We start from the raw sequence: 20709 nt of genomic DNA on the forward strand, positions 1-20709 counted from the left end.
ACCTAGTAGCACGAGCAAGTGATGGCAGCTGGTACTACAGGTCACCATTGCTGCTCACTAGTGCACTGAGCAAGTGAGCACCAATGGTGTCTAGAAACAGCAGCTGCTGATGTCAGCACACCTGCCCTCTTTTTCTTGGCAATACCTGCTGCCATTAGCAATTGTCACTACTCATGAGGAACAGGCAGGTGATGAACAGCTGGCACAAGAGAAGAGGGAAGAAAAGGAACCACAGCTGATTGTGGTGCAAACAAAAGGACTGGGCCTATCCATCCTACCACATATTTAGGGTGTGCAGCAACTTTTCCATGACAGGAGCAGAGAAACATCCCTGTGCCTTGTTTCCCTTCCTATCACTGATGCAAGCGTGAGTAGTAATGTCAACTAGAAAAAGATAAGGCTTGCTCAATGGCTGTCAGAAGCACAGTGGTGGCCCCTAGCCATTATCACTGTTCACTAGCTCATGGGTGGTCAGGTGAGCAAGCAGGGATCATGGATTCCACTGCTTTTTGGGGAAGTCACTGCCCAGGGCTAGCATCCTTTAACAGCTGTTAAAGCCCCAGAAGAGGCCACTACTGACCCACAACCTGCCCACATAAGTATCCCTTGCACAATAGGATTGGTCCCCTCTTGAAGATATTAAATTTATGCTCCTCTCCCCTTCTATCAGTGTGTGTGCGCATACAAGTGACTTTGGGAACACCACTGCTGTAATGGCCCCTCTGCCTCCATAAGAGAAGCAGATAGAAGCCTCTGCTGTCTGCTTGCCCACTCACATATCAGCAAGCAGTGATGGGTGCAAGCAGCAGCAGCACCAAGAGGGAGAGGACAGACCAGCAGGTGTTGTTTCTAGTCACCAGTGCCACTGGGCAAATGAGCTAGCAGCAATGGCAGTAACTCAGTGGTAGTGCATCTGCTCTGCATGAAAAAGATCCCAGGTTCAAAAATCTACATTGCTAAGTAGGTCCTGGAGAGCCTCCTGCTGAACTCTGCTGTTAGGGACCATTGCTCTGATTCAGTACAAGGCAGTTTTCCTAGTAGCGAGTGGTACTAGTGCTGTCAGCAGCCTTCACTGCCTGCTTGGGGGGAGGTGCTTGGCAGGGGCTGTAAGCAACCTTCACTGTCCAGTGCCTCCCTTTCGACCCAAGGGTGAAGGGGAGGTACCTCACCTAGTAAGAGGCTAGGTTTCGGAGTGGGGTCGGTGGGAAGTCCACTGGATAGCAGTTTCTGAGGGGCCTCCAAAACGTTGGAGCAGGATCTGTAGCTCTCAGCAACGTATAGAGGAATGAATGAAGGAGAAAGCCCAATTCCGCTGTCACATCTCCGAGTAGACAGGTAGCAATGGCTCCTTTTACGGCCTGCTTGGAGACCAGCGGAGGACCTTCAGCATTCCTCAGGGGGGGTGGGTCTCCGCATGATTTAACAGTACGGGGGGCGGGGTCAGGGCCAGCTTGTGTTTTGCAGCCCGTAGAGAGGAGCAACTGGAGAACCGGAATGGAAGTACTAACGAGCCCCCCTATCTCATAGGAACGGTCTTTCTTCACAGTCTGCATCCCAGCCATCATCGCCCAAACCCACGCCCAGCCCCTTTCCGCACACCACCTAATAGAACTTCTCCTGCAGGCGAGGCCACTTACCTAGGCCACGATCAGCCAAGCGGCAAGATAAAGCTTGGGCCGCTCCTAAATGGGGTTTGAAATCACCGACGCAGGCTACCCCCTCCCAATATCCTTGCTCCCCATTGGTTGACGCTAAACCAGTCCTTATTGCTAATCTGGTATGTTATTGGGCGGTTTGAATCTGGCAGCTGCGCCTCCGTTCCTATTAGAGACGGCCGCTTTTAGCGGCAACCTGCCAAAAAGGGGCTGGCAGAAGGATTTGCTAGAAGCGGAAGGAACTCTTCAACCAGGGATGTATTTGTGTGAGGAGGTTTAGTGCGTGGTTCTGCAGGAGAAAGGCTGTGAGGCGGTTTGGTGGCGAGAAGGGCGCAAGACCAGTTGGCAGAGTTCAGTTTTTCTTTCAGTGGGAGTGCCTGGCTCCGGCTGTCTTTGGGAAAGTTAGGAAGGACTAGAGTAGGGGGAGCCAAAGCTGTTTTTAGGGTGAGTGGTTTGTGTGTGTGTGAAGGAAGAAATCCTCTCATCCAGTGTAAGGAAGAGTAAAGAAGGTCGTTCGGAGGAGGGGCTCAAGGAAGTGCACGCAGGGGCTCAGGCCAAGAAGACGACATTGGGGACAGCTGACTGAGGGAATACTGTTGCTGACTTTACTCTCAGGGAAGGAAGGAAGGAGCCAGGACATTTTGTTGTGATTAAGTCAGTTGCACAGGATAGAAAAGTAAGAGATATAAACTCGGTCAAGTTGGCAGAGTGGCTAAAGAAAGCTGATGAAGATATAATTCAGGTGTGATGTATGCAAGGAGGTGATTTATTAATGGAATGTAAGAGCAAGGAATAGGCTGATAAAGTGTTAAATCTTAGGACCTTAGGGAAAATTAAAGTATGTTGTAAACTGCCTCGCTTTCTGGCAGAGAAACAGGGAGTTGTATTAGGAGTTCCATTGGATGTTGCTGAGGCCTTTGGGGGGGTAAGAGTTACTGAAGTTAAGCGGTTAATGTTTCACCATGATGGTGTGGCTTGCCCCTCTACTGCAGTTCTTTTTTCTATTACAGGACAGTATCTCCCAGAGCGTGTATTTGTCAGACATCAGGCTTTCAGGGTTAGACCTTATATTCTTCCTCCCCTTTGATGTTTTCAATGCCAGGCTTTTGGACATGTGGCTGCAGTGTGTCGGAAAGTATGGCAGTCCTCGCTCATTTGATCATTGTGACATTTCTTTCACTCTAATATGTTGTGATTGTGGGGAAGCTCATAGTCCCATGTTTTGGGGTTGTCCAGCAGCTCAGAGGCCCTGGGATATTCAAGCCATGAGAGTAAAGATGGGGATTTCCTATGCAGCAGCTGTTGGGTGTTATAAGAGCAGAATAAAGTTGCTGCTGGCTTTTTAGCTTCCCAGGTGGTTGACCAATATCTATGTCAGGGAAGAGGGTGGAAGATACTGACCTTTTGCTTGTTAAGAAGGAGCATCTTGTAGCTTTTATGGTAGAAGTGATTAACTATGCAGCCCAAAGACAGGAAAAAACTGAAAAAATGTTGATTACTTTGAAGGCTGCTGGAAGGTTTTTGGGAGTGGAGGATTTTTAACTATGGAACATATTTGTGAATTACTAGGAAGCCCTGAGGTTTAATTGTTCTGATATTGAGATCTGGAGTTGGAATGCTCATAGTTTAATTGCCCATGGCCAGGAGCTGAAACATCTCCTTTCCTTTTTGTATGTATTGCCTGATTTGATTTGTATTCAAGAAATTTGGTTATTTGAGCTCTTAGATTTTAAGTTATTGGGTTATGTTTCCCTCTGTAGAGATTGAGTTAATGGAGTAGGTGGAGGTATAGCAATCTTTATATGGAAAGCCTTGGGTTTGGTAGAGCTAGCTATGAAAGAAACGGCTTTTGAATATCTTGCAGCGGATGTTCCTTTAGTCAACTCTTCTGCTACAGTAGGGTCCCGCTTTACGGTGCTTCGCTAATGCTGTGGTCTCAATTAGACTAAAGCCCCACTCATACGGCGCTTGTTCCGCTTTTACGGCGGTTTTTGGGCATTGCGCGCCATTCTATTCAATGAGTTCCACTTTACAGCAGTTTTTGCTTTTCGACAGGGGTCCAGAACATAACCTGCCATATGAGTGGGGCCCTACTGTATTTTAAGAATTGTTAATGTGTATAATCCTTGCTTTTCTATTTATATGGAAGGATTGGGTTGTGTCATAGAAGGGAAGAAGAGGCCTTGTATTATCTGTGGATATTTTAATAGTCATAATTCTCCCCGGGGCAGTAGGAATATTGATAGTAATGAGAAATATTTGGAGGATTTTTGTGATGATGCTGATTTGGTTGTTTTGAATGATGGAACACCTACTTGTTTTGACTCATATACTGGACATCTGTCTTGTTTGGATTTAGGAATTGTTTCCAGAGATACTGCTCTTTCTCGTGGATGGGAGGTCTTTCAGGAAAGTAATTTGGGAAGTGATCACTTTCCTATGATGATTACTTATAAGGAAAAGGGTTGTATTGATGATACAAGCTTGATCCCTTCTTGGAACTATAAAAAGGCTAATTGGGTATTTCAGGAAAAATGTTTGGACTTTCTTGACTCTAATTGGAGTAGATGATGAAACATTTCTTAATAAATTTATGACTGGCTTATTGGATGCTACTTCTCTGGCTATTCCAAAGTGTAGACCACTACAAAGACATTGTCCAGTAGTATCCTGGTGGACAGAGGATTGTAATAGAGTGATCCATGCATGTAACTGATTTTTGGAAGATTAGATGCTCATTTTCTGAAGTAAATTTAATAAAGTATAAATGCTGTAAGGCCTTGGTTAAAAGGACACTTAGGAGTGCAAATAGAAGTAGTTGGCGATGTTTCTGTTGTGATCTTACTATGGATAAGCCAGTATCATTGGTGTATCGCCAGCTGAGAGCAATGAGTGGTATCCATGGCCAGAGGAAGAATATTCCTGCTCTGGTCACTGATTGAGATGTATGCACTCCTAATGTTAAGAAAGCTAAAGTATTGTCAGAGGTATTTCAAAAGGTCTGTAGTATCAATAATTAGTTAGAGACTTAAACTACGGCAGAGGGTCTTTCTTAAATAAGGATATTTTAACTGATTGGTCACCAAATGATGAAGACTCTTTGAATATGGATTTTTTTTTGTTGGGAAATGGAAACCGCATTAAACAGAAGTAAGAATACTTCTGGGGAAGATAATATAGGATACAAAATGCTTTGACATTTACCTAGAGAGTGTTTGCTAATACTTCTTACTTTCTCTAATCTGGTTTGGAAACTTAGGAACACTGTCTGAAGGTTGGAAACATGCAATTGTTGTTCCTATTAGTAAACCAGGGAAGATTTTGTCTAATCCTGCGTCCTATTGGCCTATTGCACTTCTTGTACATGCAAAATTATGGAGTTTATGATCAATGTTAGTTGGTGGCTTTTTTGGAGAGGCGTAGCATCTTGACGCCAGTACCAAGTGGCTTTCATAGTGGTCGACATGCTATGGATCATGTCATTCGATTGGAAACAGACGTTTCCTTAGTAGCTGTTTTCCTTGATATTGAAAAGGCTTATGACATGGTTTAGAAAGATGGCCTGATTTATACATTGTTTCAATTGGGTTTATGGGTTGGAATTTTTTGGTGATTGCGAGATTTGGATTCCTGCATTCAGCAGGCAGTTGGACTTGATGGCCTTGTAGGCCCCTTCCAACTCTACTGTTCTATGATTCTATGATTTTTTGCAAGGCCAGAAATTGCGAGTCTGGGTGGGTTCAATTTTATCCAAGGCCCGTTTCATGGATAATGGTATTCCCCAGGGGAGTGTAAGCCAGGGCTGTGGAGTCGGAGTCGGAAGCAATTTTGGGTGGAGTCGGAGTCAATAGAAATGTACTGACTCCGACTTCAAAATAAAATTAATATTTTAATAATATTAATTTATTAATATTAATACATTAATATACATTTGCCATTTATGAAGAGTGATGGAGTCAGACAGTAGAAAAATTAATATACATTTGCCATTTATGAAGGAGTTGGAGTTGGACAGTAGAAAAATAGAGGGGTTGGGGTCGGACTCGAAGCATACAGACTCCACAGCCCTAGTGTAAGCCCCATCTTTTAAAAGTTAGGATTAATTATATTCCTTTTGTTATTCCCAGTGGGGTTGCTGTTAGTTTGTATGGCAATGATTGCGCACTATGGGTTTGAAGAAGATGTCTTCAGGCTGCTGAATCCCACCTTAATGTGGCTTTGAGTGAATTGCAAAGCTGGTGTAATCCTTGGGGCTTTTGGTTTTCCCGAAGCAAAACTGTAGGTATGTTTTTTTCTCAACAGAGGTTTTCTACGCCCATCAATTTGCATTTGTATGGGGGAAGAATCCAATTGGTACCAAGTTTTAAGGTTCTTGGAGTAAATTTTGATAATAAATTAACATGGAAAGCACATCTTGATTCTGTGCACCGTAAAAGTAAAGTTAGGTTAAATATGCTAAGGGTTGTTTCTGGAAGTACATGGGGAGTGGATAGGAAGATTCTTTTGATGTTTTATTGTGCATAAATTTGACATTTGCTAGATTATGGCTGTCAGGCCTATGCATCAGCTTCTTCCACTTTATTACAGCAACTCGAAATCATTCCGTCTCCGACCTATAATCAATGGGGCCTTTGTCACTTCTCCTTGTGCTGTTTTACAAGGAGCCAGTGGAGAATGACCATGTGATTTACAGCGTGATTTCCTGGATCTTGTGTTATGGGAAAAACTGCACACTTTCCAGGAAGGTCCATTATGTGGCTTATATGATGAATGCTGGGGATTTGGTGATCTCAGGAAGTTGAAGCTTCGTACTCCCCATGTGGTTCGAGTTGTTTGTTTGTTAAAGAAATATAGCATGATTAACAGTTTTACTCCAAGGAAATTGATTTCTTATTATGGCTGGTCATGGATTCTCCCTTTGGTGGATGTGCACATTAGTAAGTTGGGGTCTCAGTAGTCTGGAGCTTTGGGTATTAAAAACATGGTTTTAGAATACATTTTTCTCTGTGCAGCCTTTGTTGTATGATTTTTACGGATGGCTCCTGGGATTCCTCTGATAGCAAAGTGAGTGCATCTTATTGTATCCCTTGCTTTGGGATTAAAAAGGGATTTCAGCTATCTAATTGGATATCAATAATGACAGCAGAGTTGATGTCTCTCCTACTGGCACTTGAATGGATTAAGGATGTAAGACCCCTTAGGGAAACCTCTGCCGCCATCTTGGCTGATGGCAGAATGTGTGCACAGCACACATGTCATTTACAGGAGGGATAGAGGTAGATGGGACACGCGTGGATCACACTAACTGTATGGGGGGGAAGTGCCCGGGCGTTCTTTCTCTACGATCCATAGCAGGGTCAGGAGGTGACTCTTCCACAGATCGCAGAATGGAAGCACTACCCTCCCATCCTAAGGAAGGGTCCTCGGCCAGGGCCCGACCTGGCCACCCCCTGGTACTGGCCCTGGTAGGAGCAATAAACTTTGGCTGGCTGAGTCTGTGTACATACATATATTTAAAGCACATGATTTCCCCCAAATAATTCTGGGAACTGTCGTGTGTTAAGGGCGCTGGGAACCAGCTCTGTGAGGGGTAAATTACTGTTCCCAGGATTCTTTGGGGGAAATCATATATGATATACACAGCCTAAGTGTTGAAACTATGCTCTCGCCTATGCGCAATTGTATATATGTATATAAACACAAATATTACAGCAAGGCATAAGCCTCCAGTAACTTTCCAAGTACAATCAAACTTTGGTAAGCATTACACCCCTGAAACTTCTCACCACTCAGAGAAGTGAAGTGAGTATAACAGTACTATTAAATAGAGTGGCTTCTTCCATTTCCCCAAATATTATTTAAACAGTAAACTGATCTACTGTGATGAGTGTGAAACTGCTACAAGTTAATTAGTACAGAAAGTCAAACAGTTTTAATACAGACAGGACTGGGAAAATAACCACAACTTTTTACCCCCCATGTGAACAAACTGGTGTATGTTAACTGATACATAAGATCTGTTGTGATTTGAACTCACCTTAAAGCAGTGCTGGAAAAAAATGTATTTTGAAATTTTAGGCAGCAGAGAAATACATATATGTTTTCCCTCCCTGTCCTGTTCTAAAAACACAAAGCTATGTTTCTAATTCCCATTAATTATTGTGAGATCGAGATCTAACTTGGCTACAGTATATATTTTCAAATTAATTAGACCGTAAAAAAGTCTATTTCAGAACAATTTAGGCTCCATAATGGGATAAACTGAGTGCATGACAAGAGTCTCTACATGTTTACTCAGAAGTAAGTCCCACTGGGTTCTGTGGGGCTTACTGCCAAGTGTGCATAGAATCATAGAGTTGAAAAGGGCTTATAAGGCCATCGAATCCAACTCCCTTTCGATTCAATGCAGGAATCCAAATTAAAGCATAAAGACAGGTGGCTGTCCAGCTGCCTCTTGAAGGCCTCCGGTGTTGGAGAACCCACCACCTCCCTAGGTAATTGGTTCTGTTGTCATACCACTCTAACAGTAAGGACGTTTTTCCTGATATTCAGTTGAATATTCAGTTGAATATTCAGTTGATCTGGCTTCCTGTAACTTGAGCCCATTATTTTGTGTTCTGTACTCTGGGATGATCAAGAAGAGATCCTGGCCCTCCTGTGTGACAACCTTTCAAGTATGTGAAGAGTGCTATCATATCTCCCCTCAGTCTTTTCTTCTCAAGGCTATGCATGCCCAGTTCTCTCCTCATAGGGCTTTGTTTCCAGTCCCCTGATCATCCTTGTTGCCCTCCTTTGAACCTGTTCCAGTTTGTCTGCTTCCTTCTTCAAGTGGGGTGTCCAGAACAGTACTCAAGAAGAGGCCTAACCAGTGCCAAATAGAGGGGAACTAGTACTTCATACAATTTGGAAACTATACTTCTGTTAATGCAACCTTAAATAGCATTTGCCATTTTTTGCAGCCACATCACACTCTTGGCCCATATTAAGCTTGTGATCAACAATTCCAACACCCTTCTCGCATGTGGTATTGCTGAGCCAAGTATCTCCTATCTTTTAACTGTGCACTTGGTTTCTTTTTCCTAGGTGTAGAACTTTGCACTTATCCATGTTCAATTTCCCTGTTGTTTTCAGCCCAATGCTCCAGCCTATCCAGATCACATTGAATTTGTCCTCCAGGGTATTAGCTTTCCCTCCTAATTTTGTGTCATTTGCAGATTTGATCAGCATTCCCTGCACCCTCTTCATCCAAATAATTAATAAAAGTGTTGAAGAGCACTGGGCCCAGGACTGAGCCCTTCAGTACCCTGCTTGTTACCTCCCCTCCCCCCCGTTTGAGAAGGAACCATTGATAAGCACTCTTTGAGTATGATTATGTAGCCAACTGTGGATCCACCTGATAGTTCTATTGGATTGATGCTTTATTATTTTTATCATTAATTTTAATTCATAGCTTTCCTGAATCCCTACACTCAGGGCATCACTTACTAATGTCTCACTAGTTCAGTCTCATGTGACTCTGCTCAGCTATCTTTTCTTCCTTCTCTGCAGTTCAGGCCGCCATTCCCTTTTCCCTTTATAGAACTGCTGTGTCATGTGGGCATGAATGCACACATTCAAAATGCATCTTGTTCTGAGCAAGGGAATAAATGGAAAGTGGGCAGAAGAGAACTAGAGTAGAGTACAGAAGAGTTTATACTCTCCATGGCTGCCCAATTGTGGGTGGGGGAAAAGGAGGGGCAGTGTATTGTTGTGTCAATACAACTACACAGAAAAGCAACTCTATAAAAGACTGGCTAACCTGTAATATGAGAAATCACCATCATGTTGTTGGATTTCACCTTCAGTCAGACCCAGCTAGTATGACCAATGGTCAGGAATGATGGGAGTTTTAATTCAATATCATCTGGATGGTCAAAGGTTAGCTATCTCTGCTATAAAACATCCAAAGCCCAAAAGACTGTTATTGCCGCCCCCCCGCTACTCTCTCCTTCCCAGCCTTTCAAGAGCAATCCTTTCTGCTGCCTTGAATTGAGTTTGCGGCATTTAGACTTTAGAGTGACAGTGCAAGTTGTCCAATGGAAGCTTCACCAAAAGACATTCCCTAGCCCGGCGTAGCCAATCAAGAGACGAGAGGCTTCAGTTTTCATGGTCCAGCATTAATTAGTTCCATGCCTGTCAGTGATGTCTTAAGAATGATAGACCAATAGTTTAATTTTAAATTGTAATTAAAATAATGAGAATGCGGCATGTTGGAAAGACAGTGATCCTCCAGGGCAGGGCACAGAACATCAGCTGTCTTGTCAATGTAGGGAATATACTAACCTCTCCCCCTCTCCAAATTTTACAGGGGGAAAGGAGAGGTCCATTTTCCTCCCAGCATAATTTTAAGTACAGAAGCTGGACTGACCCCACATCTTAAGTCTCCTATCACAATGATTATATTCAGGACAGAAGGGTGAAATCAGTGTGGACTGGTTCTTTTGTCATGATGGATGCTGTTGTCAAGGCCTTGCTTTACCTTTCCCCCTCCCCCTCTGAAGTGAAGGTGGACTCCCAAGACCTTAAAAAAAATGTAGGCAGTCATGTTCCATTATTAAGTGGGGTGGGGGGGAATCCAAAAGTAACAATAGAATAATACAGCATTCAGACCAATGAAAAGGGCACAAAGAAATGAGCAAGCTCTCTAGTACAAGCAAGCCTTTTGTCACGGTGGATATTAAGCAAATGAGGAAGAGTGATGAGAGGACATGATGAAAAAGCGTTTTGACAAGGCAAAATAGTGTTAAAATGTTGCATAGTCTAAAGATGCAGTCCTAACAATCCTGAGAGTATGTCCCATAGAATGTCACAGTGCTAGCTTCAGGGATAGCTTCTAATTAGATTAGCCTGTGCTTTGTGCAAAACGTTTTGAGGATAAAATAAAGGCTATATGAACAGAGAAGCATGGTTGTTTTCCCTTTGAAAATATTAAAAGCTTGCAGTTACTTGGTTCTGTGTTTCACTGCCCTGTAGCCTGATGCAACCAGGTCCTTTTTGCAGGAAATGCAGCCCAGCCCAATAAAGACTGCAACCATATACACACACTTACTTGGAAGTAAGTCCCATTAAACTCAGGAAGACTTCTGAATATACATGCAGAGGATTGCGCTGTATGTACACCATCTCTCTTCCATCTTCAGGCAAACTGCAGGATGCAGCTTTTGTGTCATGCCTAGCAGCGTTTGTTTCTCTCCCTCCACTGTATTTTATTGTTTATTTAACATCCAGCTTGCTAAAGAGTTTTGAGGAACTTGAAACCTTGCACAGTACTTCGTATCCTGAAAAAGTTATCCTTATTTATATTCTGATTAGGAATTTTGAGGAGCTGGAAAGCTTGTTCACTCCCTTTGTGACTAATTAGCTGGTCCCAATAAAGACCTGAGAAAATGGTGAGGAACGGTCACAACTACTTCTAAGCCAAAAGCTACTCAGGAGTAGAGGCAACATACTTCCTGACTTCTGTCATCATTGTTCATCAGGGCCCAAGAAAGGTGTAGTACTGCTTTCTCCTCCCACCCATTCTTATGTTCCTATCAGCATTAGCTGCTTCTCTCTATAATAAATAACATGCAGTGCTTTAATTCCAGTGAGAGATAATAGCCAACATTTCCTTATATGAGAAAAGTAAAGGAGACATCATGGGGAAGGGACTAAATCTGCCGTTTATCCCACTGTCGAGTGGGATGCAGGGTTTGCCCCCTATGACTTTATCCCATAGATCTCAATGGCAGCCACTAACAAGTGAGCCACCTATCTTTGTGCTCCCACTCTTTTTAAAAACATATTTATCCCTGCAGCTAACACTTGCTCATCATTACCCTAGGGCAGGCAATGATTAACAGCTCCTAAAAAGGTTTCTGTATAAAGGATATCCCCCTGCCACCACCATAATGAATGCCAATAGCCAGACTTAACTGATAAAAGTTCACACACTTTCCAAGGCATGTTTCAGCAAGATGGGTGAAACAAATAAACTTTTGATATGAAGAGCTGGCATTTTTGCCTGATCAGCTGTTGATTATGACATGGCTGGTGGGTTGCAGGCACATTGTTAGTAAGTAACCAATTCCTACCTGTTAGCATTTCAGCTAACAAATGAGTGTGACTTGCAGAACAGATAAGAATGACTGATAAGACAATAAACACTTCTGTGAGCCTTCAAGGGTTAACTGTCCCTTGAACTGCTTAGAATTCTCAGCTGTACTGAGCCTCCCTTAGCTTCTAGAAGGGTGAGGAAGAGCAACTATCCTGTTTCATGGATCTTGCTGTGCATTTGAAATCTGTATGCGGACTGACATACCAAAGCTAATACAGCAATTCTGAGTGTAGCATGAGCCTTTCACAAATATATGTGTTTTGCGATCATCTGTGTCATGCTAAGACTGGAATCCTGTGCAGTTATTGGAAGTAAACTGTTCAACACAGTAAAACCTCTACGTTAATATGAACATAAGGCTGCAGATATTCCAAAGTTAATAGTTTTAAGAAGGTTGCAATGCTGATTTTGTGTAATAGCGATCTTGAGAACTTCTGGCCATGCGGTGAAATCACATTAGTGATACATGCCTCACCTGTTTAGCACTTAACTTTTTTCAGCATAAGACAGGTCTGATACAAATGTGGATTTTTCTGCTTCCAATTCTTGCAAATGCCTTACAGACCCAACCAGTTGCCCACGTCACTTTCAACTCCATCTTACAATAAAGCAATGTCTGAAGATGAAAAGATGGCACTAGCTTCAAGATTCCTTGGCAGCAATCCTCAAATCAGTTTACTCCAAGTGAAGTGGTTTGGTAATTACCCTTACTGTCCTGATACCTGGTAGGTACAGCATTGTTAACTATGAGGAAATTACTAAAGCAGTATGAACGGAACTTCATTCTCCAGCCAGATTGTGGATGACAGAGCAATACACAAGAACAATGAGCCTTTTTAGACAATCTGGAATAGACCATTGCCAGTCTAAAAAGGCTCCTACAGCTGAATTCTGCTTTTTTGAAATAAGCACTTCGGTGTTCCTCATTTCACACTCATGAACCAGCATCATAAAAGGATTACTATAAGTGACTCTAAATTGCTAAAGTTTCTATCTAGAAATATATGGTAAAAATTCATTCAATTTATGCTTGGAGTACCATTGTCCAGGTGGTTAGGGAAGAGGGTGGAGTGATTTAAATTAAGCTTCCTATTTTGAAATACTTTAATTTCCTAAGTAAACATGTATTCTAACTGTTATAATAATTAAAACATATTGGTTTGTAATTAGTTTTTATATAACCTAAAAGCACAATTCAGTATCTTGTGTTTGTACAGCCCACATTTGTGGGTGTAGAAGTAACATACTCCCTATAAAACAACAAACTTTTATCCACCCTGCTAGGGAATGGGACCAGCTAAATATCAGGCTATTTGGGATTGTATTCAATATTATGTTAAGTGAAACTTTCAATCAGTGCAATGATTTTTCCTTCTACAACAGAGCATTTTCTCCTTCTCCCCTCCCCATGTGCCCCTAAATCTGTTCTAGGGGTTTCTCCAGAGCAGATTTGGAGATAGTGCAGGGTGCGCACGGGGGGGGGAGTACCATTGCACTAGTTGAAGTCATTCCACTAGTGCAAGAATTTAGTTGAATACCACCTTAGATTCTTCTCCTTCCTCTGCTAGGAAAGTTATTTCTAACCATCTGTAACTCATTGGATGATAATATATGCATTCCTAAGTAGCAGAAGTTCAGTTTTTTTAATAAAATAAGAGATTTACAAAAGGTATAGAACTGATATCAAGATTTATATACAGGCTATCAAGAGTGAACAGGGTTTTTTTAAGTGCTTAAAAAGTTATAATATGGTCATGTGTTGTAGAGGAGTAAATTAAGCTTTCTCAAGAGTGAGAAATACATTCCTCTTCTCATACCCAAGAAATCAACTTATTAACCACAGTCAGGAAAAGTCCAATGATACAAGTGCTCCTTTTGCAGCACACAAAAATTTAGTAAGTCATGAGATGAGGGTCCCACATGTAGATAGAAAGGCAGGTGAAATGATTTTAATAAATGTCTTCCACATCTGGTCATAAGGCTGTCTAGACAATTAAGAGCATTTTCAGAAGTGATAACTGTGAATGCCTTTTACACTGCTATTTCCCTTTGTGAATACTGACCATATACTTCTTAAAGGACCAATGAAGGAAATTCTATGGTCTTTTAAAGCCACAACTTATTTGCATTTCAGGGACCTGCTGAATAGAAACCATGTTTATTGTATTCTAGTGCCAGTGTTTATATATCTTCCACGTCGTCCATATATTGTTTACTATTACTATTTATCCCTAGTGTCTTTCTTTCATGAGAGATCACCACCTTTTTATGCTGAGGCATGTATTTCAGCCTATTTCTATGCTACTTTGCTGAGGAAATACAGATCTAAGATGGAAGATGAATGCAGACTGATGTTTCAAGTGCTGAAAATATTATTTTTAGATTGCCTTCAGAAGATGAAACTACTCCCATTCAAACTCAAAGCAGTTTTGGATGTCACCACACCTAAGGAGACACAGCTGGTTTACTGACATTATTTGAACTTTGGGGGAAAGTGATTGTACATCCACAGTTGTGGAACCCTAGTTGCAAGGCTGAATAGACAAGTCATGCCAAGCACAATGCTAAGATGAGGCTGACCATCAGCAAATGGGGTGGAGTTATCTTAACCTTTTTTGGCAAAGGGTGTCAATTTATGGATGCAGCTGTAGGTGTCATCAAATCCACAAAACTAGTTTAGGGCATTTAGGGGAACTCAATATTCAAAGTTTAAAGCTTTAATTTGTAGTTTTATCCATTTAAAACAGCAGAGCCAGAAATGGCCAAATAATCACTTCTGAACTAAAAGTGATTACTCCTACATCAATACCAGCAGTGCAGTGGGTAGCAAGAAACAATCTGGGCCAGGCTGATAGCAATGTACATTAATTTCTAAACAAGCTAGAAACTTTTGGTTAGTTGCTCTTTTTAAATTAGACTAGTTTTCAGATTTAATTCATAAGGTACTTTGCCATTGTTCTGTAAGTTGTTTTATTTGTAACAAATCATTTCATGTTTTGAATTACTGGAATCTGCTCTTCTAGAAATATAGTAAAGCACTGTAAACTTTGTTTTGGTGTGATTTATGACTCATAATTCTGGGATCAACTAGTATTTTGGAAAACAGGGACACACTCTGAACTAAAAGGGAAAGCACAGCTGTGTACAGAACAGGAAGCAGACAAGTGTACATTCTAAACAATACATTTGTAAACATTTAAATTACCAGCAAAAATAATCTAAGCTTCATGCGATCTTAGTAGGCACTATACCTGCCATACCAGAGGAGAGCTACTGATTTGACCTTCAGACATTTCTGGTATTAGTCTTTGACAGTGATGTAACAAGAAATGTGTAACAGTTCTACCAGTTAATTCCCGTTCCCCTGCTTTCACCCAAATCCTAAATTAGCTTTTTCTTCAAAGATGAGGTTTCATAGACCCTGTTTGCTCAGGTCCCACCGCAGTTGTCTCTTCAAAGGAGACAAGCCTTCACGTGGTCTGTTTGTTCAGGAAGTAGGCTTGGGTAACATTTATGATTCACAACTCAAAAGCCCAGTAGAGTGAATAAGAAAAGCTAAATTTATATTAAATTATCAATCCCTAATATATTGAGCATAGTGGTTAAGCAACTTGAAATAAAATCCAATCTCTCCAGTGAATGCTAAAACCATTACACAGGAATGCAAGGAAATTGCTGCCATTAGCTCAGGACAGACGTGGGGTGGTGGTGTTATTTTTACAATCTGTGCTCGAGATTATCCCCACTTCTTGACTTTCCACATTCTGTAAAGCTCCAGTGCAATGAGATTTTGTTTCTGCTGCACAGCAGTGAAGAGCCCCATAACCAGCAGCATTGGTCAAAGGAATCTCATCATTGCTTACTTCTCAAGCAGGAATAAAGCTCTAGATGTCATTTTTCCAACCCCCTGCAACCATTATGACAGCTGCTAGAGGTGGAATGGAATGGGAAGGGGTTTGAGAAAAGCAGGTCATTACATAGTCTTGAGACTGGAATGTGCAATAAAAGGCCTTACAAAGACAAGGAGATTGCTTTCAAGTGGAGAGACAGTGACTGTGGGGAAAACACTGTTGATCCTTTGAATTTCTAAGTAAAGAGGACAAGTATTTTTGAAATACTTTTATTTCCCAGACTCCATTTTTAATATTGTTTCTTCTAAATGCAACTGCCTGTACTCTGCTTCATTGCCTGACTTCATCTTTCCTAAACTCTTTTTCCAAATGCACAGGCCCTTAAATTTGCCCATAGTTGCAGCAGCAGAGCTATTCTAAGTCCATATATTTTGCTGAGACTTGACTTCCTCATCTTCAATCTGAGGAAGTTTCAGTGGATGAGACCACAAAGGTTGGTGCAGACTAAAATAAATACAATTAAATTAAAATCTAATATATATATATATATATATCCTCTGGAAGAAGGGGAAAAGCTTAGTAACTAATGCTGCTCCAAGCCCCTAATTCTAACCAACTTTTCACAAGAATGCACAACAGCAAGGGTTTGGCAATTCAATCTGTCACTCTTCTACAACTGAAAAGGCACCAGTATATAACGCACATGTCTACACTGCTTTCTTTCCAAAAGACTTTGCCCTTTTCATATTACCATTTCATGGAACACCCTTTGCTGCTACTGCATCCTTCTTGCATCATGTGGGGATTGTATGAGATTTTTCAAAGCAGTGCAGAGCAAAGCAAGACTGAGATCATCTCAAGTCAGAGTCAAGAACAAGGTGTGGGGGTATAGTTTGCAGGAGAAGAGGAAAAGAAAAGATCCTTGGAAAATTATGGGTTGACAATGGATGAAACTAGACATTACAAGGGGAACACAGAGTTCCTAACCCTGCATTTCCCTTGTCACGCTCATGCATTTTCAAGAGATTATTAGTGGGCTAGATGGGGTGCTTAACAATTTGTCTGCCCACAAATGCCCCCCATTGCTCTGAACATTTTTTCATCTGGCTAGGCTCACAAATAAAAATGTTGGCCTAGTGTGGATGGCTCCTGATGGGTGACATCTGCAGCTACCATAAGATTTTAATAATATCAATACAATTTATGGATTTAATTTTGATTTCAAGCTGCCACCTTTAATTCCTGACTCTTAATGTCCACTTTTTGGAGGAGACAGCATCTGATTCCAATGGAAGGTAATGATTTAGGGAACAGAATATGGAGAATATGGCTGCCATTAGACAGCAGGGTGGGAGTGGAAATTAGGGAGTTATGAAAACAGGCATGAGAGCTAGTATGGGTCAATACATGGATTTCTTTCCTGTAAGTAAGAGAGACAGGGTGCAATCCAACATTGCGTGAATAGATTTCTGCTCACATAACAGGACTTTACCTTCTTCTCTCCCTAAGGCCCCACGCCCCATCCAGCAGATTGAGGGTGTGCAGGGGCTGGAGGGGCGAAGAGAGGGAAGGTGAAGTCTCACTGTGCAAACAAGTCTTTTCTGCTCAAGCATGGACAACATGGGATACAGCCCTGAATTCACAAGGACAGCTAGGAGAGAAAACACTCTAAATGCTGTGAAGCAGCATGCAAATAAATGGAAAAACAATCACAGCACGGAAGAGGAAAACTGCTCCGATGCTGAACAGCCAGAACAATGGGGTCTGTGATGGAAGAATATAAACATGTCCTAGAAACACTTACCTACAGTACTGAAACTTTTAAGCACAGGCTGATTTTGCTAAGTGATTCTGCAAAAGTAGAATTTTATGCATCCAAAACTCAGTTCCCAAAATAGATGTTATCGCTTCCTCAAGATGAGAAAGCAAGAGGTCTTCCCTCACCTCTGAATGAAGGTGGTGAAGGCTGGGGTTAATAAAATGGTCAGGAAAGCTAATCTTGCACCGACTGCCTAAGGCTATCTTGCATATCGGCTGCTTCCCAAATTTTTTTATAATATCGAGTGTGTGCATACATGCCCAATCCAGGGAGATGGGGGGAGATCACCAGCAAATGTAAATAAACAAGGTGGAAACATCAGAGAAGTTGAGTGGGGATGGAGATGGTAGAGGGAATAGGCAGAAGCATGGAAGCTCTACTGCGGCCCACCTACAAGGAACAGAAGTCTATATCAAAGTTCTACTTATAAACGCTTCACACACTATGTAGCAACCTTGCCATTGGAGAAATACATGACAGGGAGCCATGGCCAATCCCAGCTCTCTTGTGCACAGACCCCTTGGATGTATATGATTGAAAATGCACATTTATCATGTTCACATATTATGGTTTTAGGTTTGCAATAAAATACTTAACCCAATGGAATGCATAAGGGGGAGGATTGCCTTACTGATAGAGATATAGATTTGTTACAAAGGGAAAGGTGTAAAAGGGTGGTTGGATGTGTGTGCCAGTGGGGGAAATGGAGTGCACAGCCCTCCCAAATAACTATTAAAAATAACTCAATGGGACAGTATTGAAAGGGAATAACCTTGCTAGAGTTCCATCACTGTTCATTTCTTAACACTTATACCCTCCCTGCTTGAACTATACAGGAGGAAGCAATCAGATCACAAAATGGTATAAGCACAGGGAACTTGTGCTGTTCTTCAGAGTGATGTCATAGTCACACAAGTACAGTCCATGTATCATGTACTAATGAGAGAGGCACTTGCAGGATTGGGGTGGGGGATAGTGGTGAATTTTCCCAGAGAACAAATATTGTGGTTAATAGCTCTGAATAGAACATTCCTGCAGTGTAAGTGCTATCTTGCCAAATCATGTCTGGAACTAGTGCAATAAATACTTGTTGCACAAACCACCACCTGCAAAGCACACATTTTGAAAAGGCAGTTTTCAGCCTTGGATCTCCTTTCATAGCTTGGAAATAGTGACATCTTAACTAGTTGTAGTGAGGAGGGGAGGAACTTTATACAGTCATAGTGCCCAGCCTTATTAGCTGTCTGCCTTTGCCTATCACATTCATCACCTCTCAATTGCACACACCCACTTTTTGACACCACACTTTCACTGCTCAACCTAAACAGCAGATATCAGAAGAAGGTGCGAGCAGGCCCATCCTTTCAGAATTTCTAACAAGAAACACTGGCAAGAAAAGGCTTAGAATATGTTCCCTACTGGGTTGTCCAGCAACATGATGGAGCTGGAGTTTGCGCTCAGTGTTTTGAGTACACCTGCTGTCCAATTCTATTCCATTTTTAAAAAACAAACATATTGCCCACTCGTGTTCCACAGGCTAACATTGTTTTCAGTAGCAAACATTTCCACAGGATGAGCCTGTCAGTTGACTAAGAGTTATGATACAAGACCATTGCATCCAGCATTTTCCTTGCAAGTCAAAGCTAATAGGAAGTGCAATTATAAAAAACCAAGTTGTCCCTCCAGGGAACAGATGTGTAAGTTCAATCTGTGAAAGTATGTTTTAGGAAGGGTGTGGGTATTCTGGCATACTAAACTGGACACAGCAGGAGCATGGTCTGTTGCCAGCAACAGACTTGAATGCCTGACCCTTTGGACTCTTTGCACCCTATGGTGGATTTGGCAGTGGTTTTGTACAGCTTAAAAAGTGGCAGTGATATTTTAGTATCCTGTCCAATGAAATTACAACTGTCATTTGCTCTGCCTGCACAAGTATCTGCAAAGGTGACCTGCTGTTACATCACTTCAGGCACTTCTACCAGGCCCCAAGCTCTTTCATTCAAGTTAGACAGAACCAGTGCAAAATCTAGTTAGTGCCAACAGCCTCTGAAGAAAGGCAGCAGGAGCAGGGAAGTTCAGAAACTCTGGCAAATGGTGGTATAGGGTCCTTGGATAGCTTGTGCACTAAATCGAATGAAAGCTGTGTCAGACACAGCTGAGAAAAGCTTCTAGAAAAAGAGGGACATTATAAATAAACCGTGAGCCAACAGGGTCTCTGGGGTGTGTCCCACCAGTCACGAAGGCACAGTCCAGCTCAGGCTCCTCTCGAAAAGGCAGTCTCTGGGCTCTATGTGACATAGAGGCAAGTCTCTGCGTTTCTCCTGGAATAGGTGAAGAATCTTATCAGTGCGAAAGGTGACAGAGAAGGAGGGACAAGTGTCTGTCTGGATGTGCCTTAGACATCACTCTCTGTGGAAGGCTTGCGTTGGTGCTTCCAGCCTGTGTCTGGAAGGGAGCCACGGCGCTCAGGAGTAGCTGCTGCATTGATGCTGCTGCATTCTGATTGCTCCTCCTGCAACAGTTGCTCAGTTTCAGTATCATCCAGTGAGCCAGAGCTGGCTTGGATAGAGACCGTGTCAGTCTTCATGCAGACATGGTCACGGAGAATACATCCCCTAGAACTTCGTATCTGTTTGAGGTCATCCCATTCGGATTCGTCGCCGGACAAGAGGCATATTCCTTCAACAATTCTGATCTTCTCCTTGGTGTAGCTATGATCAGGGCCAGCCTGCAGACAGAGACAACAACATGAGACATACAGGCTGAAGAGGAAAAGCAGGAGCTAAAACATGGAAACACAGAGAATGAACAGAAGGCTGACTCCTGCTACATGAATAAAGTCACACTGCACACATGGAAGGGCCTAGAAGACCACAGACTGCAGCTATCTGTTTGCAGGGCAGGACTACCTCCATCCACTAAGCTGTCACAGCCACAAAGTGGAAAGTGCCTACAGAGAAAATGGCTCTGGATGGCCCAAGTAACCAAGTGCAACAACATACTATGGCAATATTGGGTACAGCAGGGGAGGAAAAGAAAAAAGTAAGGGCCTAGAAAAAAATATTTCTGATCCCCCAAATACAATGATCAGATCCCAAGAACAGGTAAAACCCACCCACCAAAATTTATTGACGTTTAACTTCACACCACACAAAATTCTCTAGTTGTGGCAGTCCATGACCTATTTGAGAAAGGGAGCAAAAATCCTAAGATCATGGATGGATCTGAGCACCAGAATAGCAAGATAAC

At 42.1% G+C, this 20709-nt stretch overlaps 2 protein-coding genes and 1 long non-coding RNA gene across 12 annotated transcripts in view; 1 reads left to right on the forward strand and 2 right to left on the reverse strand.

Moving 5' to 3' along the window:
• The window catches only part of CKAP5 (cytoskeleton associated protein 5), a 119218-nt gene extending 117476 nt beyond the window's left edge, over nt 1-1742 (reverse strand). The window contains exon 1 of one of the 2 annotated variants that reach the window (XM_061610911.1): nt 1638-1742. The gene's annotated coding sequence lies outside the window, so the exon portion shown is untranslated. Of the gene's footprint in view, nt 1-1169; nt 1314-1637 lie in introns of those variants that run through there. The other variant, XM_061610912.1, reaches the window with a different exon arrangement.
• Nucleotides 1743-1873: 131 nt separating this feature from the next.
• Nucleotides 1874-14821, forward strand: LOC133377264 (uncharacterized). Of its 3 annotated transcripts, XR_009760681.1 has the most exons (5): nt 1874-2099; nt 5783-5937; nt 6668-6719; nt 12354-12515; nt 14026-14816. It is a non-coding gene; the product is annotated as an uncharacterized LOC133377264 (long non-coding RNA). The 3 variants fall into 3 exon arrangements; XR_009760680.1 differs by having other exon boundaries at nt 12354-14821; XR_009760682.1 differs by lacking the exon at nt 6668-6719 and having other exon boundaries at nt 12354-14821.
• A 3173-nt stretch (nt 14822-17994) lies between these two features.
• LRP4 (LDL receptor related protein 4) overlaps nt 17995-20709 on the reverse strand; it is a 157321-nt gene continuing 154606 nt past the window's right edge. For 6 of the 7 annotated variants that reach the window (XM_061610921.1, XM_061610917.1, XM_061610916.1 and 3 more), the window contains one exon: nt 17995-20188. In XM_061610921.1, the coding sequence (XP_061466905.1) occupies nt 19856-20188 (333 nt within the window). In that variant the 3' untranslated portion in view covers nt 17995-19855. The remainder of the gene's footprint in view (nt 20189-20709) is intronic. The other variant, XM_061610922.1, reaches the window with a different exon arrangement.

This window comes from Rhineura floridana, chromosome 2 (assembly GCF_030035675.1).
Source record: "Rhineura floridana isolate rRhiFlo1 chromosome 2, rRhiFlo1.hap2, whole genome shotgun sequence".
NCBI lineage: Eukaryota > Metazoa > Chordata > Lepidosauria > Squamata > Rhineuridae > Rhineura > Rhineura floridana.